The 24,003-nt window shown below is 38.5% G+C and overlaps 1 protein-coding gene across 1 annotated transcript; it reads left to right on the forward strand.

Moving 5' to 3' along the window:
• Window positions 1-19,792: 19,792 nt before the first annotated feature.
• LOC122792460 (zona pellucida sperm-binding protein 4-like) lies at window positions 19,793-23,751 on the forward strand. Its single transcript, XM_044060242.1, has 12 exons — window positions 19,793-19,981; window positions 20,702-20,823; window positions 20,917-21,073; window positions 21,174-21,314; window positions 21,495-21,667; window positions 22,031-22,128; window positions 22,211-22,338; window positions 22,532-22,721; window positions 22,885-23,029; window positions 23,105-23,174; window positions 23,283-23,444; window positions 23,585-23,751. The coding sequence occupies exons 1-12, from the start codon at window positions 19,819-19,821 to the stop codon at window positions 23,713-23,715; spliced, it is 1,680 nt and encodes a 559-aa protein (XP_043916177.1). The 5' UTR covers window positions 19,793-19,818; the 3' UTR covers window positions 23,716-23,751.
• Window positions 23,752-24,003: the final 252 nt, after the last annotated feature.

Here is a 24,003-nt window from a genome sequence, read left to right on the forward strand (position 1 = left end):
AGACTTTGTAAACCAACATGTATGTAACCCACTATCTTGGGCCACCATTATTAGTCTTACATCTTTTGGTTTAATTTCACCTTTCCTTAACCATTCCTGTGTCAAAGCTCAGCCAATATTTGGTCGTTCTAGAAATTTTCTATACTTGCCACTATATTTGCAGTGAAACCCAAAAAAATCCTGCACATAAGGCAACTGCACGGCTCAAAACCAAAGTCCAACACATCCGAATAAAGAGCCAGCAGGTTGTGACGAGCTGTGGAAATTATTAATTTTCACAGCTCATCACAGTCGGCTAGCTCTTCATTTGGATGTGTTGGACTATATTTGCAGGCCTTACAATTTTCTTTCCTTTCTCCTAGTCCATTTTTTTTATATTTTTAAGTTTGTTTTTGGCACTTTCAGTTGCTGTCTGATTCTAGTCTACATTTGCTTTGATTCCCATTCCCATTTCTTGCCAAAATGCTTCTGCTAAACTAAGCAAAGATGTCATGTTAGACTTCTCCTTAGAACTTTGACTGTGCTGGGATCTGATGAGGTCAACAAATTTGTATGCAGTCCCACAGTAGCAGACCAATACACGTAGTCAGTTTTGAGGAGATCAATTCTTCCTTCCAAGTCAGGGATAATATAATCTTGGCATGGTGTTTATATGCCATTTAATAAGCATGAATCATTTTTCTCATTTTGTTGTCCATTTGATACAATACTGTTTGGGGCCACTCAATCATACCAAAGCTATAAGTAAGAACAGGAAGACCAAATTGATTTACACTTGACTTTGTTCCCAGATGTCAAGGCAATTTTTCAACATTATCTTTAGACTTCTGATGTATTATCATTTTTCCATGCTTTATTGCCAGCTTTTCATCTATTTCCAAATATTTATACACTTCTTCGGGTCTATATTATAATACCGAAAATCCTTTTAAGTGAACGCGAAAACACTGACACGTATTGCGCGAAATGCGATTATGTCGAACATACTAAACCGCAAACTCCAAAAAGTTGAAGTGTCATGGTTGGCACATCTGCGGTACAGCTCCGTAAGGTAAGTGTGTGATAGCTACGGACCTTAGGGTGAGGGCGCGGGTTAAGGTAAGTGCATAGATAGGTAATGTATGTAAGCTTTAGTGTAGAGTTAGAATTAGGGTTTTGTTAAATGTATGTGTGTGGATTATTTGCTTTGTTTTGGTATATCGCTGTAGGGTAAGTGTGCGATAGTTAAGGACCTTAGGGTTAGGGTGCGGGTTAAGGTAAGTGCATAGATAGTAATGTATTTAAGGTTTAGTGTAGGGTTAGATGTAGGGTTTTGGTGCTTTGCTTTAGAGTTAGAAGTAGGGTTTTGGTTAGTGTATGTATGTGGTTTATTTATTTTGTTTGGATAGGCAGTATGTAGTGGGAGGTGGAGTTGGCCGACTATGGGGATTTGACTTTTTGTATTTCGTGTTTTAGTACGTTCGGCATGTTCGTGGTTCACGCAATACGTGTCAGTGTTTTTGTGTTCGCTTAAAGGGAGTTTTGCTATTATAATATAGACCCCACTTCTTCCTGTTCAAGTTCATTTATATCACATGTTGCAGGTTAATATTTTATCTGTGCTGCAGCTTTCATTCAATAGGGGTTGCTTTTGCACACTTATCAAGGTCATATTTAATTCTTCTGTCATGTAATAATGTTTTATTCATTTGCAGTTGTGCTTTCAGATCCAAAATCTGATGAGCTATACAATTTCAAATCATTGACAGAAGTAGAAGAAATTCTTTGAACAAGGCTGATTTCTCAAAGTTAAATTGCATATAGCTTAGTATTTTCAGTAAACAGCTTTTTGGGTTAATGGCAAAGATAGAACAGCAGCAGTGTTAAAGTCACTCTAGAATATCCTTCTTTAAGTTTTTATTTCTGAGAAAATATTTTACCCTTTATCATGGCTCACCTACAAAGTGGTTTGGCACTATTTTATAGTTACTGCAATGTAACTGATTAATGCAGGGCACGTCTGATGTAGATCTGTAAGTATAATATAGTTCATACTGTCTAATGCTGTATTGTAATCTGTCTATGCTATACTCAGACTTTCCCCTTTTTACAGCTATCATGGCTTAGTTTAACAACAAATGGCCCTTTATTCCATGTGGCTTTCTTTTATTACCTTTTTGTTTTATTGCCATGATTGATTTTTTTCTCAAGATCTACAAACTGCCTGCATTAGGTCCAGTATATAATTTATATATTATTAGACAGCAAGTTATTGTTCTATTATTATTAGGATGGCTTGCAGTTTCACTCTTAAGGAGAAGTATATATTTTTCTTGTTAATCAGGTTGGTCAGTGTTCAGGATGTGAATACAAATATTTTTTTTTTACTTGGGGTTAAATGTTTGTGTAAATATATTAACACTTTTAGTCAGATGTTAGTTCTGCATTCAGATGTGGGGTTCTTCAATTTAGGAGCTTTTTTACATTTTATCTCATTTCATTAGCTTTTACTTTTTCCCACTATGTATCCTCTATGTTAAAGCTTCTTATTCTTTCATTTAACTCTTCTATTCATTCACCACCTTCAAAGGTTCAAGAGGATCCTCATAAATCCTTCTCCAAAATGTATCTGTTTCTCCTTTTTTTGTGATGTTTCTATTGTTTTTATTTTGTTTTTCAGTTGTCTGTAAAACCCTTTTTTGGTTCATCAGTGGATTGCTTGCTTTGTACTTTTCCTTTTTATTTATTTTTGCATACTTTTTTAGCTCTTCTGCTTGTGCTATTTTTAGTTTATTACTGGAAATAGTGTATGATAAATCCATGTCTGTCGTAATACTGTATGTTGCTTTTATTACATCTATCTCAGATTTTTGATCATCTGTTCTATTTTCTGTATTTTTTTAACAGTGATACCTTTTGTCTTAATTGTGTTGTAGTTTTCTCTGTTCAAAGCTTCCATGGTAGCATTCTAGTTATTAATCCCTTCCTTTGCATTATTACCCCCTTCCTTTATTTTATTACTCCCTTCCTTTAAATTATTACCCCCTTCCTTTATTTTATTAATCCCTTCCTTTGCATTATTACCCCCTTCCTTTATTTTATTACTCCCTTCCTTTAAATTATTATTCCCTTCCTTTATTTTATTACTCCCTTCCTTTAAATTATTATTCCCTTCCTTTATTTTGTTACTCCCTTCCTTTAAATTATTACCCCCCTTCTTTTATTTTATTACTCCCTTCCTTTAAATTATTATTCCCTTCCTTTATTTTATTACTCCCTTCCTTTAAATTATTATTCCCTTCCTTTATTTTGTTACTCCCTTCCTTTGCATTATTACCCCCTTCCTTTATTTTGTTACTCCCTTCCTTTGCATTATTACCCCTTCCTTTATTTTATTACTCCCTTCCTTTAAATTATTATTCCCTTCCTTTATTTTATTACTCCCTTCCTTTAAATTATTATTCCCTTCCTTTATTTTGTTACTCCCTTCCTTTAAATTATTATTCCTTCCTTTATTTTATTACTCCTTCCTTTATTTTATTACTCCCTTCCTTTAAATTATTATTCCCTTCCTTTATTTTGTTACTCCCTTCCTTTGCATTATTATTCCCTTCCTTTATTTTATTACTCCCTTCCTTTCCTTTATTACAGTTTTCGCAGTAACAATTAACTCTATTTAGTTTCGCTGCACAGCAGTATATCCTATTTGCTTCTGTTATATTACATTAATTTCTCTTAATAGTCCTGATTACTGTGTTTGTCTGTTTTATTAGTCTTCTAGCATTTTGTGTCTTATTTACATTCTGTAATTGATTTCTATCATCTGTCCTAATATGTTTTTCCATCTCTATTAAATCACGGAGGTCGTACCTTAAATCATTTTCTTCTGGACTTACAGTATTCATTTTGCTCTCTGTTTCAATTTTTTTTCACTTTCTCTACAATTCTGACTAGATTATTATGCAAGTCTCCCAGAGAAAGTTCCAGAACATTTCCCTGTGAAATATCTTCTTCAGATGCATCCTGCTCCATCTGCTGCTCCTAAATCTGGAGCTTCACTGGCCCATCACATTGCACTATTGACTGTGTCACAGTTTTCACTATTTCCTGTTTTCCCATGTTGTATAGTTCTAATTGGACATTCATGCAAGTCTTTTTCAAAAGGTTCCAGAGCATTACCCCGTGACATAGCCTTTTCAGATGCATCCTACTGTGTCTCCTGCTCCTCCATCTGGGAACTCATTGGTCCATCATAGGATCATAGGAAATTACTAGGCTATTGTCCCTGAGGCCCTTACAAGCCTAGCCAAGAATTTAGCCCATGTTCCAACAAGTTATGTTGCAATAAAGCATGTGTCAGAGTTTCTACATAAAATCCTTTACTTCACAGTTGTTCTATTGCTTCATTTTCTGTTTAATTTTTGCCTTATTAATCTTCTTAATTAAAATTAGATCCCCCTTTGTGATCATATTTTTTTCACTTTGAAATTTACTATATCTGAGTCTCTTTGTATTTCTCCTTAAATATTTCTGAAGCTGCATTTTTTTTATATCGTTTAGTTTGGATTTCTGCATAAATATTTTATTCTACTTCAAAATTCCCCTAATACAAACAACCAGACAGCAGCACCACCTACCATTCCTCTTCATAACTTCTCCTTTCAACTACTCCCTACTACTTACATAACAAAATACTACTTACATTGAAACCCATCACCTTAGCCCCAGACAACCTACTTGGTGAATACCTTAAGATTGCTGCAGAAGCAATAGATTACCTCATCTCAATTTTAATAAATTGCACAATCAGTGAAGTGTATGTCCCTATCCTCTGGAAAAAAAAGCCACTTTCATCCTCTCAACAAAAGAGGCCATTCAACTGAATTATCAAACTACAGGCCCTTTGCCATATTTCCTTCCTATCAAAACTACTCAAGAAATGTATTCTTACATAAAATAACATCCTCTTTCATTTCAGCATGGATTCAGTCCTCACCACAGTACCTCCACAACTTTACTTAGTTTCACCAATACAGTAAACACAAATAGGAAACCTAGTGTCTGCCCTTTTGACTTAAACAATACCTTTGACACTGTCTCTCACTCCATTCTGCTGCACAAACTATAACCTAGGATTTGACACTACTGCTATATCATGTTTCTGTAGCTACCTCCAAAATAGAGCACAAGCTATGAAAAGGCAAAATGACACCTCCCTCTTCCTTTCCATCCCAGCTGATGTATCACAAGAATTAATCATGGGACCTATTTTCTTTAACATCTTCAGTAATGTCATACATAAAGTTTATAAAACTACATCCCTAGTACAGTATGCAGATGACTCCACAGTTATCTGTAACGCAAAAAACATCAACAAACTACAATAACTTTGCCAGGAGTCCTTGTCCTGTATAGAAACCTGGCTGACATCAGCCCAGCTATTTCTAAATCCAAATAAGCCCAAACTAATCATATTTACTCCCAAACAGCTTATAATCAACAAGACCTCCTTCTCAGTTATCACATCCAGCAAAACAAAAATTGAACTTTTCACATATACTAAATTACTAGGTATTTGTGTAGATGAGAACCTTAAACGCACACATCCTAAATATGAAAAAAATTACACCAAAAACTACATTCTCTCTACATAACCAAACCCTTCCTCTCAGACACCACAAGAGAGCATGTCTCCTGTCTCTTCTTGCCTACTCTAATGTATTCTGCACCCTCCTGAACAGCATCCAAGTGACCATGCTAAACAAACTTGATAAACGTTACTACAAAACAACACAATTCGCCATGAACCTTCAAATAGAACCCCCACTGTACTGCCCCAGGGCAATTACAGTGTCTTGAATTCTCACATTATCTTACCAACTCACAACTTTCACAAATCCATAACATTCTATATAAACCTAACAACTATTCATCCATCTCCAACCTCATACAAATATATAAACCTTCCAGGCCACTACATTCATCAGGCAAACACCTATTACATGTATGAAGAAATGACAATTCTGCTTGCAAATCACTACTCTCCTACCACCTTGCTAAATTCTGGAATTCCAACCCACCTGCAATATGACAAGAACACTTCCGAAAATCATTTAAAACTTAACTAAAGTTCTACCTCCTCAGTTACCAGCTCTGTACATGTGCTGTTCTTGTATAATCTCCAGACCCTTACTAACTCTCACCACTCTTTTATGTAACTAGCTACAATACAGCTACTTCTTCACAGTCTCTAACTATCTATCATCTACCCCTCTCCACTACTATCTCTGTCTCTCTTTTACCTGGACTTCCTCAATACTCCATTATAATTTGTAACCATCATTATCCTATAATTACTTTACTCTCTCCTACTTAATATTTGTTTAGAGCTCATTTCTTTTAAAAATAACTAGACTGTTATAATTTTGATATTGAGTAATATTTTACCTAATTCTGATTTTCACTAAGTGTCATGTTTTGATTAACTCTCATATCATTACTATCCTATGTCTGTATGTACATTTATTATGTAAATCTTGTATAACTGCCTTCTACTCATTCTGTAAAATGAACCATTTCTCCCCAGGCCTCCAGTGAAAATGGGACCTGTGCCCAGCCTGCCTTTTGCTGTAAACAGAAGCAATACATAAATAAATAATTAAATATATTGCACCATTTAGATCTCCTTTTTTTTCCTAGGTCCATACTTTTTGCATGTTTTGCCTCATGTCCTTTACGAGGGGGCACAATATTTCTAAATCTAGGTAAAGTTTTGTTTTGATCTGGTGTATTAAAGATATTAAATTATTATCCATGGCTTTTAACAGTTATTCTTTTGGAAGTGTTTTTCTTTTGCCTAATTTCTCACTCTATCTGGAAATTCCAGTTTTTGTTCATAATAGTAGCAATACATAATCTCTTCCTTATCCTCAACAGTCTACTTTATTGTTTGTCTGCCTCTTGCTTCGCATATCAGTTTATTTGATTTTTGTGGATCACTTTCTACTACCATGGAGGGCACCTTTGACCTGAGCTTGGCCTAACCCTGTGGAGGAATGTTTCTATGTTCTGAGTATTCTACGCTGCCTTTTTTTCTAGTCCTGGCACCAGTGCATACACCAGGAGTGGGCACTTTATTATCCTGGGGACCTGTGCATCCAATCTTTGTTTTTATTTTTTGATCTACCTTTCTCCATAATATATAAAATACAGTCTATATATCAGCACTGAGTTGGTGATATTTTCTTAGAAAAATTGGGTTGACCACATGAAGGTACTCATCAAGACTTGAGAATGAATTCAGTTCCGGCAATACTGCTCTCTTTCTCTTGCTGATTCCTTTTCTCTGTTTGGAACTCTTCTTCAGACAGAAGGTGGAAACAGTGTGCTAATTCCTGGAGGTCTATAGGTGAGTGAGTAGCATAATTGACGGTTCATGGGGAGGAGCACAGGAGAAGAATTGCTGCTTTTCCCAGCCAGGGGAAGGAGATATAACATGTAATACAGCATACAATATCTGGTATTCTTCCACCCTGACCTAGTAATGATAAGAGAATATGGATTATGGATAATGTAGAAGTGCCATCCCTCATTGAAAGCTGAGTATTGACCCCCCCCCCCCCGCCATGCTGCTGGAAGATGTGGGTACCATAAAACCAGTTACCTCAATTTTAGTATACATATGCCAATTGGCCATTTTATGATAATTTTTATTTTGACCTCTGCCCCTACTTTGCCACTGTTTACTTGATATTCCAGAGAAAGAGGTTAAAGAGTATATTTATGCTGTCAAACCTGTTGGAATCGAGTCCCTTCCTGTGCAAGCAGTGATATTTTGATTCCCCCCCTTCCTCTGCTTTTCTTTGTGGTAGGCATCATAACTTTCTACTTCTTCTTCAAGCTACCCACCTACTAGAATAAAACAAAGCAAAGTTGTTTATATTCCATGGCTTATTTTCCCCACAATTACTGTCACACTCAAAGATGCAGCATCCCATTTCTTGTCTAGTGGCAGGGAGTTAAGGGATAACTGGAGCCTGCATTATTTATTGATTTGTTTATTACCTGTCTATCTATCTATCTATCTATCTATCTATCTATCTATCTATCTATCTATCTATATGATATATCTGTTTATCCCTGCAGTAACAGCGTCTGAAACATTGTACTTGGATATCCTATCTTTCTCTATCTATCTATTTATTATGGTATTAAAATCCTTATCAGCCAAACATTTTACAAAGATAAAAGAAAAATCAAGTTCTTGGAACTCAATGCCTAAAATACACAACTTGGATATGAAATGAAAGTGAGAATATCATAAACAGCCGACTGAACAGCATTTATACATGCCTGGTCTAAATCAAGGTCCTTCAGGGATCACAAGAAGAAGAAGACCTCTGTGCTGCTTTAATATTTAATCAAATTATGGAGGATAGGCATTTCCAGAGGATCAACACAAGGTAAACAAAGGATATCTGCCTGACATTCCTAATCAGACCCTTGGAATAACCAACAGCCATACATGTGATGATCTGAGGGACCTAGTGAGGATATAATAAACTAAAAATTCTTTCAAATAAGCAGTAACAAGGTTGTGCAGGGCTGGTTATGTAACTCAGAGTATCTTAAACATCATCTTGGAAGTTACCAGGAACCAGTGCAAGTCTCACAGTAAGGATGCAAGATTTTTGCTCCCACTATAGCATTGCTAGGCTTCCAGCCAGGAGACAAAGGTAAATGGTATTGCAGTGCTCTACTCTAAACATAATACCAATGCATGGATCACTGTAGCTAGGTTTGAAGATTAAATAAAGCTTCAGATCATGGAGGTATTCTTTACATGAAATTAAGAAGCCTTAAATACAGCCAGCACTTGGCCCTTTAGCATGAACCTGTCAAATTCAGGTTTATTTCCTCAGTGTATTATTAAGGAGGAAAGTAGAGGCAGGCATGAAGGACATGCACTGGAGTATACTACAAATGAATCAGTCATCGGGAGATTGAACCTAAATCAACTCTTCATTATCCAGTGAAGGATAGACTTGAGTATGGTAAAGTGAGATACAGATTCCTGAGTCATGTAGTAGCGAAACTGGACCATTCCCTCATATGACCTCAGTGAGGAAATCCATATATACTGTGTAAAGTGATAGTATCAGGAATGGACTCTGGGGCACACTGCACTCCGTCGGAAGGCTACCAGAGGTGTTAACCCCTGACACCCTCTGTGACTGGCCCAAAGGGAAAGAGTCAAATGAATTAATCATGGTGCTAGTGAGAACTTAATAGTCTCTAAGACACTTGGTCAAGATGCAATAATCAGTAGTGTCATATGCTTCCATGAGATCAAGGGAAATAAGGATGGACTATGACCTTTGATCGCTTCCCAAAAGAAGATCCGTGACTACCTGAATATTGGCTGTCTGAGTACTGTGGCTGGATCTAATGCTCAACTGACATGAGTCAATGAGGTTATGAGATATTAAATAGGAAAACATCTGTGCATAAACCACATTTATATGAAACTGACCAATGAAATGAAGGTTAGAGACAGGGCAGTAACCACTATGAAGTTTACATCCAAAAATATTTTTTGAGATTTGAAGTGATCAGAGCCTTCTTTACTGCCGAAGTAAAATCTCTGCCTCTCAATTAAGAGTGTACAACATGGAAAATAACTAGTTCCTGTGAATCAAGACAAGATTTTACTAGGCTAATTAGACTAGGATCCACCCCCATAATGTATAGAGTATAGAGATAAGAAATGCATTCATGACCTCATCATATTCAGCATCATAACCAAATTCCACCCAGTAAAAATCAGATGACTTAAGACTGGACCTCTCACAAAGCATTACAGACACATAGTGAGGAAAGGTGAGTGTAATGTAGGCAACCTTATCTGCAGCAAAATGCTTGCAGCTTCTACAAAATGAGAGGAAGAAAAAGTTGTACATGCAGTAAAAAAGGCTTGGCTGCAAGACCTGCTAACCACTTAAGAGAGCTCAGTCTGATGGTTTGATGTGTCAGTGATCTTAATGGAGAGATAAGATGCCCTTTTAATGAAATATCTGCCTAGTGAGCAGAGTAATAAACAACCAGGTTATGCCTGCCATTAAGCAGCTCCTCATTCATCAATTTGTATTAAATTATTGTCTTAGCATATGATTACTTCATGACTACTAATAGGAGATCTGGAATGTATGCAGTCTCTGTCTGCTGCATCCAGGGCACCAGCCACAGCCCTGTTATTGGTTAAGTATAGGAAAAAAGTATATACTTCTGCAACTTAAGAGTTTCAAAATTTTGAATTGTCAGTCTCATATGTTTCTGATAAATTATGAAAGTATGAGGAATGTTTTACAGTTTCTTCTTGTGATGAAAAATCTGCTTTAAATAATGTAGTGTCCTGTTTTGCACAGGCCATTACTCATTGTTTGGAGTGTGTGTATGATTCTGTTGACAGTTCTTCCAGGGCTATGGCCACTGGGACTGTTTTAAGGAGATTTGCATGGTTGCATTCTCAGAACCCTCCAGATGATGTTAAAAAATGAGATTTCAGATTCTCCCTCAGATAGAGATTTAGTGTTTGGCCTCTGTGCTGCAGAGGTGAACAAAACATGTAATGGAAGGGGCAAGCTGATCCAAGGACTCGCTAAGATTTTTCAGCCCTTCCATTCCAAATTGCCTAAGGGATTTTCTATCTCCTCATCCAATTCTGGCAAAAACAGATTAAACAGTCTCAAGAAAATTCAGGTGAACAGACATTTAAAAAGAAATGGCAAGGAGGTTCCATAAAGAAGTCTTGAACCTCCCAAAACCAAGGACAGTACAACACATCTGAATGACTATTCAAGAGTCCTTGTGACTCCATCCCACTCTGGTCCCATTTTTTTTCCAGAAAGTCTGAATCTCCATTTTTTTTTCTCTTTGGCAATAGACAGTTTCAGACAAATGGGTTCTGAAAATCATTGATCAAGGTTACAGATGACAGTGGGAAGGAATTCCTCCTTTCCAGGGTGTCATTCTCATCCTCCAGCTCACACTTTTTTGTTTCCTTCATCACATGATGTTCCAAGGAGTGATAAAACCAGTTCATCCTTCCCATGTATTGAAGGATTTTTATTCAAGGATAGTCCTAGTGCCAAAGAAAGTAAATGCTTGGAGATGAGTTCTGGACCTCTCTTTCCTAAAAATGTTTCTGATAGTGCCCAAATTCAAGATGATGTCACGTCACAACCTGTTACCTTTTCTTCCTCTTTCAAGTTTCCTGGTAACACTAGACTTAAAAGATGCTTTCTATCACATCCCTATTCAACCTGACTTCAGACATTTCTTAAGGTTTTGTGTGTCTGGATCACATTATCAGTTCTCTGCCTTACCATTTGGACTATCCACTGCACCAAGAGTGTTCACAAAGTATCTAGAGGATGTGCAGCAGGTACTACAGGAGGCAAGAAAGCCTGCTATTAGAAATTTACTTGGAAAAGGTTTTCCAGTTGGTGCCATCAACATAACCAGCATCTATTCGGGTCTAGTTGTGCTCTGGTTTTACAGTATTTGTGTGAGTAACTATCCTAAGGCCTTTTTATTCCACTGTCAAGGCTCACTTCATGGCCATTTCAGCATATATGCCAATGGATCTTCCACTTTCAAGGCAGGCTCACATCAAAATGTTCTTGAAAGGGAGTTCTGCATAAGAGACCTCCAAGAAAAATGGTGGCCCCTCCTTGGGCTCTTAATTTTGTGTTAGACAAGCTATCACTTGCTCCATTTGAACCAGCTAATCTGGCTGACTTGAGATTTTTAACATGGAAAACAGTTTTACTGATTGATCTGACCTCTGCAAGAATGCTATCAGAGTTGCAAGCTCTTACGGTAAGACAACCCGATCTCTTTTTCTGGATGGACAGGATTTCTTTAAGACCTAATGCACTGTATGAACATGTACACAAATACCCAATAGAACCAAGATGCTCTCCTCCAAAAAAAGGAAGCCAATCTGGTGGTCCCCTGCCATAAACCAACTCTACAGTAGAAGGAGGAAACTGATGCAGAATAAGGTGAAGTCCCTCCCTTATCAGCTTCAACAAAAAGCAGAGATCCCTCATCAAATCCTCTAAAGCTAGCTATGAAAACAGGATTGTAGCAGATAGTAAAGACAACCACAAGGCCTTCTATAGTTATGTAATCTCCACGGCAATACCCATATTTGCTCTGAGCTACTGCACAATGGTACCTCCTATATCGAGCCAGCAGATATTGCCAATATACTGGCCGACAGATTCAGTGCCAACTTTACCCCTCTGAAAGGACCAATCACAATAGCAATAGATTGCCAGGCACCCAGTATTACTGCTGCATAGGTTAAAACATCATTGTCCAATGCCAAGAATACAGCAAGTTCTATGGGACCTGACAGTATCCCTGGCTGTGTTCTACATGAACTACAGAGTGAACTGGCACCTCAGGCTTTGTCCCTACCAAATGGTACACTGCTACAGTCATCCCTCTCCACAAAGGAGGAGCAATTACAGACCCTGGGAACTATCGCCTCATTAACCTGATGAGTCTGTTATGCAAAGCTATGGAATGCATCATCATGGACCTAATAAACAAGGATATAGGGAATCTCCAAACTCTGGATCCCACACAGTTTGGTTTTGTGAAGGGTAGATCATGCCTGCTCAACCTGGTCAACTTCCTTGAGTCAGTCAATAGAGCTGTGGATGAAGGCAAGATGGTTTATACAGCCTATCTTGATCTGGCCAAGGCCTTTGATACCATTCCCCACTCAGGAATCATAGAAAAACTCACTAAGCTAGGCATCGACCCATATATCACTAGGTGGGTTGCAAACTGGCTCACAGATAGAACACACAGTGTGAAAGTAGCTGACTCCAAGTCAGACTGCCGGCCAGTCAGGAGTGGAGCCCCACAGGGTTCGGTCCTGGGTCCTCTCCTGTTTGGTATCTACTTCTCTGAAGTCCAGGCCAACACAAAGGGACTCTGGCTGACAAAGTTCGCAGATGATTGCAAATTGGGAGCTATTATTAAGTCCCCAAGTGATGCTGACATCCTACAGAAAGTCCTCACTGAAACCAACGACTGGTGTCAGAACCATGGCTTTAAGCTCAATGCCAAAAAATGTGTCATCATCCCCTTTGGGAAAAATCCGGTTCCCATGAATTACCATATCAATGGTAGTCCACTGAACATGGAAGGTGTTATAAGAGATCTGGGGAAAACAGATTGATGGCAACCTCACTTCTGACCACCACATTGCCACTGTGGTCAGAAAGTCCTTGAATGTGGCACATCTCACAGGGTTTTGTATCCAGGAAGAAAGAGGTCACTGTCTCCCTGTACTCTTCCCTCATTAGGCCAATCATCGAGTACAATGCCCCATTTGGTATGTACCTCATTAGACACCTGCAATAACTGGAGAGGCCACAAAAGTACCTCACAAAGAGGATCCTAGGCCTTAAACACTTGTCCTATATGGACAGACTCAAAAAACTCCAACTATTCTCTGTCTCATATTGCCTACTTAGAGGTGATCTCTGCTTGACTTACAAAGCCATGTCTGACCTAGCTCTGTTAAAAATGCTACATCTAAAGAAATCCCTATTCTTCCGCACCACATATTCCAGAGATCTTTACCTCATACCACAATTTTTATTTATTTATTTATTTTACATTTGTTGACCGGGCTAGTCTAACTGGATACATGTCCATTTCCAGTAGAGGCCCGGGGAGATAAGCTCCAAATGAAAAACAGTACTACAGGATTACATTAAGATAGGCAAAGTAGATAATTTACACATAGTTGCAGTTCATTTAATATGACAATACAATTTAGGAGATAACATAAGGTAAAGTAATTCTCAAAAGAAGTAATCTCGTAAATGAAATACTTAATTTACAATTTCTGGTTTTTGTGGTAAAAGAGCAACATGGACTTAGTAAAAAGGTATAAAAAGAAAAGAAAAGAAAAAAAGTGTTAAAAACACAGTCAAAGGTTAGTCAGGGTTACAGCAAGGGCATAGCCAGTGTGTTCTAAGGTAAATCATAAGTTTTTGTTTGAAAAGTGTTAGGGAGGATAGCAATGTAAGTTCACTAGGTAAATGGTTCCAGTTTTTCCCAACTGTATTTGAGAAGAGAGACTCACCTGCTGTGTTACTGGTTTTACTTGTGCTAACTAGTAATTTATTTGATGAGCGCAAGGTGTTAAGATTTTTGTAGGGGGTGATCAGGCTTGATAATATTGGAGTATTAAGAGGCTGATAAAGTGTTTTATGGGCAATTATAAGTTGGTTAAATTTAAGTTGATTCTGAAGTTCCAGCCAACCTAGTTGAGTTAAATTCTGACAATGATGGGTTTTTAAGGGTTTTCCAGTGGCAACCCTGGCTATATTATTATAGGATTTAGCTAGTTTCTGAAGATTGTTTTTAGATAGATTAGTATAGATAGGAGAGGCATAGAGAAGTGTTGAGATTAGATGGGAGTGGGCAATAGTAGATCTAGCTAATGGAGTAAGGAAGGGTTTGATCCTATAGAGGGAGCCAATTTTTTTGTTGATAGATTTAACTGTATTGTTAATATGAGTATCAAAGTTTTGGTTGTTGTCAATTGTAACTCCCAGAAGTTTGGTTGTAACATCAGGTGATATGAGTATACAGTCATTAGATGTGACTGAAAAATCTATTGGAGTGGACTTACGGGTAGGAGTAAAGAGCAGGAGCTTTGTTTTTTTTGGGTTCAAGAGGAGGGAACATTGAAGAAACTGAGATTCTACTATGTTAAAAACCTTTTGAGTTATGGATTGCAGTTCAGGTGAGGAATTGGCTGAGCATGTAATTGTAGAATCATCAGCATATTGTATACAATCAACAGAACATGTTGGAGGGACAGGTTAATAACCCACAGACTGCCCCTGCTATGGAATAGACTTCCCATACATGTCATACAGAGCACCTCACTGGCCCTCTTCAAGAAAAATCTTGATGAGTGGATGGGAAATAGAAAATTCACCCAGGGGATCACTCCAGTGGCACTACTCGACAGATACACTGGGAACTAAGGTCGGTGGCACAATGCCAGGGTAATCCTATGGGCTAGGCTTGTAAAGGCTCCAGGGCCATTAGCCTAGTACACACCTATGAACCTATGAACTTAATCCTTCTTTTATGTCTAAAGTGATATCCAGGCTTCCTTTAAGCCAAACTATCAAGCTCCACATTTTCTTTCCTGAACCTAAAAATGACTGAGAAAGAATACTCCATACCTTTGATGTTCATAAACAACTTAAGTACTATCTTGACAAAATTAAATCTTTCAGATCTTTGGATCAATTGTTTGTTTCTTGTGAAGGGAAGAAGAAGGGTCGACTTATGTCAAAATAGACTATTTCCAAATGGTTGTCTAAGGCTATTACTTATGTTACACTCATCATAACAAATACATTTCAGGCAGGGTCAAGGGGCCCACTCTACCAGGGCCTTGGCTTCCATCTATGGCTTTTTGGAAAGGTTGGATTCTAGACATATTGTAGATGTTGTTACTTGGTCCTTTGTACCTACCTTTACAAAGCACTATAAGCTTCCTTCTCTAGGTCCAGATCAAGCTTTACTATGACCATTGTTCAGAGGCTCCTGGACTCTTCTCCTTCCACCTTCCAAATGTAGTTAGCTTTGGTAATCTACCCATATAGCTAAGGCTACTGCAGCAGTGATCAATACAATGAACATAGTACAGTTGTGTAAGTTGAACTTACCATAACAGCAGATGTTTGAATAGATCACTGCTGCAGTAGCTGCTCCCTCCCTCCATCCCCCTTATTTTTTGATGTGCTTTTTTATGTGAGGGTGTGGACATATATGTTGTGTTATTCCTAGCATTGCCCTTTTAGGGCTCATCATCCCTGTCTGTGCTGTCAGGAAAACTCTGAAGGACTTCACACCCAAACTTGTCTTTTAGCAAGCTCATCTTGACAGTTTAGGCATGTAGAAGTTGCTCTGAAGCCTTGGAAGATGGCAGGCTATTATATCCTTGGTGGAATATAAACCATATAGTTAGGGCTATTGAAGCAGTAATCATTTGAACATCTACTGTTATGTTAGGTTCAACTTACACAACTGTAGTTTTCCACTGTACTGCTGAGAATGTTCAGTACTGGAAGCTTCCATCAGAAATCGGTTAATTCTCTATTATACAATGACTTGCCATTAGCATTCAAAAAGGAGCACTCTGATTGGTCAGCCCAACCACCGTGCCCATTGTAAATCTAGAAAATACCAAAGATAAAAGTCTGGTTGCTAAAGTACCATTGAGCGGCTAGACTTTTTTTTCTATTATTATGTGCTAGATATGCATTAGGCTGAATGAAAGAAACTTTGAAACTGAAATGCTTGTCATCATTTAGTGACTTCATTCCTCATAAAATTTGTTTTTTCCCCCGACGAACAAAGTCATTAAATAATGACAGACGTTTCAGTTTTAGACTTTCTTTCCCTCAGACAATTCACACATATATACATTTTTTTAAACAAAAGATTGAGAGGTACATATGAGGCCACAGAAAATACAAGAAAAATCAGGTACGTTCTACAAACTAAAACACACCTGATTTTCCTTGTATTTTCCTGTCTCTTTTTTACCTCTAAACTGTTGGGAATTTACACTTTTTTTCTTTCAAAAAAAAAAAACAAAACAATGGAGATCGTCTTTTCTCCATAGATTGCTTGCTAAACCTGAAATATACCTCGTAAGCGTGGGAACGCAAGTCCCATATGTGTGCGCAGTACATCATCAGAGAGCATAATCAGGAAACAACATGGAAGAACACCACGGCACCATTATACAAAGACATTATTTAAGAAAAGTAAGTCATTTTTTTCTTAAATAATGTCATCGTACAATAGTATAACCAACTCCATGGTGTGGTATATTGAAAATCTACCCACGGTTGGCTTTGTTTAATCACTCAGTCTTCGCCCTCGTGATTAAACCATACCATCTGTGGGTAAATCTTTAATATACCGCACCCACATTGTTGGTTATTGCTATAGTAACAAGGAACTCAAGCTCATATGCTGCAGAACCAACACCTGTTGTATGCTACTGCATATGTCAATTTCTCTAGATAATACCTTCCTGAATACCACCTTGTTTGATTAGCCATCTAGCCACTTTGTCTATTTTTAGTCATATTCCCTTCTTCTTCATCTTTGTTTAGTGTCACCAATGGAATACATAGCTAAGGCGTTTGTTAACTTCTTCTTCTTTGGGCTGCTCCCGTTAGGGGTCGCCACAGCAGATCAACTGTTTCTATTTCTTCCTGTCCTCTGCATCTTGCTCTGTCACACCAAATACCTGCATGTCCTCTCTCACCACATCCATAAACCTTATCTTAGGCCTTCCTCTTTTCCTGTTACCTGCTAAGGCATTTGTTAACATCCAGATAAATTATGCACATGGGATGCTGTTTATATACCTTCACAATTACCCACCGTGGATTAAGTTTTTCCTGGCATGTTCTCTTAACTACAAGCTTGCATTTTTTGCCGTCTTTAAGATGGTCATTCCCCATGATATTTGACAGCCTTTCCAATTTGAATTCTTTCTGTGGTCTTCCATGCCAATGAGATGAGTTTCTTTGGTCTGGAATTCCCTGGGCAGTTTGTCTTCCCACGCTTCCCTTACTAAGTGACATCATCATTCACTTATCCTGCTGCCAGTGACTGATGTATTAATAGTTCTGTGAGATGGCTTAAGAATACCCTGGCTAACTGTCTTTGAAGATCCTATACTTTGTCCTGCCTGACAGCTTGAAGTTCTCTTTCTATGCCTCCTTGGATGAGGTAGCTATTGAACATTGACAATTATCTCCATTTCCCTCCTACATAGCAAAGTGTTGTTTCACATTTATGCCTGCTCTGCCCTGTCTGCATTCCCTGCAATTCTTCCTTAGCATATTTATCTCTTAGTCTCCCTGTCTACCTGACAATTCCTTTCTTGCTGTCATTTATCATTGATAACTTTCTCTGTTCCTGCCTTGCCCTTTCTAACACCTGTAGTTGCCCTCTTTCTGCCTGATGTGCCCTTCATTTTTCTAGTTTTGAATATCCTCATAGGTAGTTACTAGGCACACAGTCCAAGAGACCATTAAGAAGACTAACCCAAATTCCTAACTGCCCCAAAGCGCTGTCTAGTTAAATGACTTGTTCACGGTCATGCAGTAGGCAAATAAAGGCTGAGGGTATCAAAGCTTGTATCACAGGAAGGAGATTGCTAACAGCTCAAAGCCTTTATACTACGCACAAACTGCCAGACTAATGAATTTCTTTCTTTACTCATGGCATTTATTAATGCTATCAAATTGGCTCAAAATGGATCATAGGTAGTTACTAGGCATGTAGACAAAGAGACCATTAAGGAGCTCAGCCCATTTTCCCCAGAGCACTATCTGAGTAAGTAATGAACTCAAAAGTAACACAGTGGAGAAATGGAGACTGAAAGAATCAAACCCTGAACTACCAGGAAGCAGCTTATTAATATCTCATAGCCTTAATGCTCTGTGCTAACAGAGTGACCATGTCCCTATTATTCATCCCCAGGGAAGAGGCACTCCCTCCTTCCTACTCTGGCCAATTTTTTCAGCTATCTGAACTTGTTACAGAATCCAAATACCTGGTAGCAGTTAGGTTAATAACATTTCTACCAGTGGGGTGGCCTGCACCATAGTCCTGATGCATATTAATTCATCATAAAGGCTATGTCTTGGTGTTTTTACTGTCCTAGATGAGAAGGGGAAATGAGGTGATAACAGAAAAAAAGTGTATTTGTATTAATATGGCCCTAAGTCAAGATTCAGGTAAACTGCATTCAGGAAATCTGAGTTGTGGGCAGTAACAGTAAATTACAGTTACCTATTATATTCTTGAAGGCCGACAATGTCGAATCCGACATTGTTGACACGAGAATAGCGAAAGTGCAGAACGTCGAATGGGTAAATGGAAATCTATGTAAGGGGAGATTTCCATTTACTTCAATGTAGTGCGGTCTCAGAGTTGGTATATTTAAGTAGCGGGGGTGTGGAGGGTGCAGGGAGGCTTGCCCCCCCTGCCTACACCCTTTAGATTCTCTTTTTTTTTATTTATTTTTTGTGAACATTTGAAATTTTAATGGTTCGATCATTAAAGGTCAACCTTTAGTGATTCGAACCATTAAACTTTCGATGTTCTAATATAGAGCCATATATTACAATGATACACAATGTTAATTTTGACCATTGTAAGTTTTTTTTAATTTAACACACACACACACACACACACACACACACACACACACACACACACACACACACACACACACACACACACACACATGCATGCAGCAGCTGTACTGGGAGCAGTTTGTTTTAACAAGATTGACAAGAGAAGACAAAAAAATCATATTAGACAAAATACCCTAAATATTTTCAAGTATGTATAGTAGTCTGTAATTTTGTGTTGTGAGAATTATCTTAAAAAAAACACTATTAAAACCTGCATCCTGCTCCCCCATAATGGATACACAAGTATGAACTTAAGGAATTTTCAAGAAAACAAAATAGGATCTAGCTTTGTACTTTAGTTACATGGATAAAGAAGCAAAGTCGGTATTAAGTAGTACACAGTCTCACTTAAATGCTTACATTCACTTTCATAGTGAATGAGCTGTAAGACTTCTAGTTAACTAATTAGTTCAAAGGGGTGGAGACTACCTAAATTTGTTCTACCTCCATCTAGTATAAAAATCTCTCTTTCAGCAGCTGGCAAGTATCCTGTTTTTGCATGATGGTGTGTTTTAGAGACTTGCTGATGGAGTGGGTGTTTGTTTTGTGGGTTGTTCTTCCCACTGTTGTTTTAGCTCATTTTAATGTATCTTATTCTTGTCTACCAAATCATGTAAAGATTAACTTCAAGAATATTGCTGGGTGGAAGCTTAACATATTAAGTAAGTCTTTATTTTTATTTCTTGTGTTATTTTGAAATAACTGATAGGATAATTTGGGGCTAACAAGTGATGTTTGGGCTTCCTCTACTGGGATTTTAGAACCCTCTTAATGCAAACTTATTGGCTTAAAACAAGTTTTTAACTTTATGCTATTTATCTGCGAATAGTAAGCCTGAGAAGAGTGCTGTTATTTTAACTTGGCCTGGTGAGGTAGCTGTGTGTAGTGACTGGGTTCTGTTGTACCTAAATGGGATAAGTCAATGGGGGTTCTCCTACTGCTCCTGACCTGTTTTTAGTAAGTTTTAAAATCAAATTGTTTGAGGGGTGGGGGACTTTCTTAGTCCTGGGGTTCTCTGGTTGCTGCAAATAAAGGGATGAGTTGGTGGCCTTGGGTTATTAATTTGGGATAACTTCCCTTTTAAGGGGAAGTACCATGTCCTCTCTGAAATTCAGTAAGAATTTTTAACTGAATCTGCTTTGGCTAAGTAACTGCACATAGCTTGCCCCCACTGCACACAGCCACACTCACACTTGGCAATAAGAGGCTGTGATAATTGGCATGATGTAACACCAAATACAATTCTGTTTTAGTTGCTTCTCCTATGTTACTACTCAGGCCTAGACCTGTTCTATATTTTATGTAGAGCCCACTTAACTGAGAGGTTACCTTTATAGCCTGGTGACTTTTATGCTTCTAATGACTTCAATATCTCCTTGTAGATCATACTGATACTGTGATACCATTGTCCAATGCCTCAAAGTGTGGTTTGACTACCCATATGAAGAATCCAAGTTGGTTGGTAGTATTTGTAGAGTATGATAGCTGCTACATCTATGAGAAGGTATGTTTGTTTCAGCATTAGTATGCCCTTCATTTGAGACTAGTTTTAGGGTGGCTTGTGCAATAAGACTGTCTAAATGCTCCTGTTCCCTAGGTCCCCCAAGGGATTACGCTAGTATTTGAAGCTCTACTGCTCTCTGACCTGAACAAGAGGAACAAGGTTACAGTGGAGTGCAAGGAAAAGCACTTAAAAGTGGGAGATGCTACGGCTTTGAGGAGGCTGGCTAACGCAGACATGACAACTGTACAAAGTAAGTATCCAAATGGTGGTTCTTGTATACCTGAATAAAGTATGGGGGTGGAAGATGAGGATTGCATGATGCCATGCACATGACTGTGTACCCTCCCTAGGGAGAAGACTGGGATGCTGGATGCCTGCTAATCTGCGTGTAGCATGTGACTTGTCTGCCCCTACAGAAATGGAGTGTTTGCAAGTAGGCTGCTGTTTTGACTCTCTGAACCCAGAAATGCCATGTTACTATGGAAACACAGGTAATGCCATGGGATTTAATTTTGCTATGTGAGGCTTGCTGAAAAAAGTAGTGAGAACCTTATTAAAACTAAACTATTAAAAAGCATATAAACTTAAACTGCATAATCTTTGCACAAACAATCTGGTTTTGTCATATGCATGGCTTTCTTGTGAGGGAGATTCTCTTGCTTTTCCTCCAGGTTGTTCAGATGATGGGTTCTTCATCATTGTCATTCAGAAGGAGGTAACTAAGCCAGCTCTAGACTTGTCTAGTGTCACCTTGGCGGGTGCTCCACAGTGTAATCCAGTATACTTCTCTGCTGACATAATTATCTACAGATTCCCACTCTCTGGCTGTGCTGCTGTGACAAAGGTATGTGGCTTGACTGGTTGTGGGGCAGGATACAACTTCTCTACAGTGGTTGTGGGGCAGGATACAACTTCTCTACAGTGGAGGGTGTTTCAAAGGCAGCAAGGGAATGGTATGGATGTTGTGGCTAAAATGAGGAATACCCTGGCATATTGCTGTCAATGGCATACAACCCATTTTTGAGATTGGCCCCTTCAGTAATTGGTCATGGAATTCAATATTTGTATTCTGGGACCATGTAACCTGTTGGGTGACCTGTAAATCTTGTGCTTCCTTTGGGTAGGATCAACATGTTGGTGCAAACCTGTAATTGTGCTTTACTGGATTAGTCCATATGTAATGCTCATACACTCTTCAAACTTTCAGGTGGATGGATCTGATGTGATTTATGAAGCAAATGTGCAGGCGACCAGAAACATACAAGTGGGACCAAGAGGTACCATCACCAGGGACAGTCAGTTTGGGTAAGACTAATGGCTTTGAGGCTATCTAATATCACTTTACCTAAAACTGATTTACTAAAATTGCAGATGTCTTTCCTTCCAGGATGACTGTAATGTGCAGATATAACAAAACCAAACATCTAGATCTACAGGTTTCTGTTTTCACTGTGGCTCCACCACTCCCTGCAACAAATGTGGGCCCATTGCAACTAGAGTTAAGAATTGCTACAGGTAATCTTTTCCTTTCAGATCCTTTGGCATCTTGTGTGTAGGGTCTGCTTAGTTCCTTTAACCTGAATGCAGTAAATATTCATACTAATTTGAATAGTTTGGTGCCATCCCAACAATTTGTATTTGTGTCAAAGTACAGCTATTGCCTTTCCCTGGTTAAATTTGTTTTCTACTACTCCCACCCCCCTCAAAGATGTCCATTACAGAGCCTGGTATTCTGAAAAGGACTATCCTATTCACAAGATCCTGAGAGAGCCTGTGTATGCTGAAGTTCGAATCTTGGGTCGAACTGATCCTTCTATTGAGCTGGTGCTAGATGCCTGTTGGGCAACTCCAAGTGTGAATCCAAATGATGTGACCTCCTGGAATCTTCTTGTGACTAGGCAAGTATATTTTGTTTGTGCTCTTCCTCAGTGTAGCAATCCCTCCCCATATATCTTTAATCCAGTGTATGAGCTGGGGTTGTAAATCAACTGAGAAAGTGGTTGCAATCTTGGTGCGTGTAGACTTCCTGAACTGTTTTAATGGAAATTTTCTGACCCCCAGGTGTCCTTTTGATGGTGACAACTACAAGACTATTCTGCATGAGGTGGACAGAAGTTCTGGCCTTGAATTCCCCACCCATCATAAGAGGTTTGAAATAAAAACATTTGTGTTTTTGGACTCCAGTACAGCCCCTCTAAGTGAAATGGTAAGTAACAGTTGCTTCTCTACAAGCAAAGACTATGCTCTAACATTGTGACTAAAAGGAAAAATCTTTTTTAAGGTTTACCTTCACTGTAGTGCTGCTATATGCCACCCTTCTAAAGAGTCCTGCAGGAGCAACTGCCAACAACGTATGTATCTAGAGGGCTGTGAACTACCTTGGGAGTAGTTATTGCATGTGCATGGATACGAACTGGTTTTGACAGTATTTCAGGTTAATATTTTGTCCCTCTTTGCAGGGTTGAAGAGGAATGTGGTCTCTATGACCAGTGAGAATGAAGAGGCATTGGTGTCGTCAGGCCCTCTTATCTTCAAAAGACTTGAACAGATACCAGAACTGCTGCCCACCCAGCCCCAAGTGGAAAATCTGAAGCTGCCTGGAGATGACCCTGCTGAAATGGGTAAGTACTTCTGGAATAGGGTAGTGCAGGCTACATTTTAGACCAGATGTTTACAAGAGCATGAAGAATAAGGCCTAAACACTGCTTATAGGTAAGGGGTTTTCTACTTGTACTAAATTGTATATATCTTGTTTGTTTAGGTGGTTCCATTGGACTCCTGACTACTTCAGCTGTGCTGGTGGTAGCTTCAGCATTTGGTGTTGGACTCTGCATTTTGGCTGGAGCTACTTTTGCAAGTAAAAGGAAATTTTGCAAAAAAGATGCAAACTGAATGATTGTCTGATAATAAAGCTATAAAAGTTATAAACTTTAGTCTCCTTTTGTTTACTTTGGCAGAATGTGTACAGGTGTGTATGCTGTACTTGTGTTGGTCACTCAAGTTTCAATAGATGTTTGGGGGTGCACTCTTCTGCATGCACTTCAGTTTCAATGAAATTGAGATATGGGTTTAACTGCTTATTGTACAAAAGTTTGACAAAATTGACCACCATGGTGGACACTAGCTGTTGGCATGTTAAGTGGCATCAGTTTTCTCTGGCAAACTACTGTTTTTGAACTC

Source organism: Protopterus annectens, chromosome 1.part2 (genome assembly GCF_019279795.1).
Source record: "Protopterus annectens isolate FY-2018-M chromosome 1.part2, PAN1.0, whole genome shotgun sequence".
Lineage (NCBI taxonomy): Eukaryota > Metazoa > Chordata > Ceratodontiformes > Protopteridae > Protopterus > Protopterus annectens.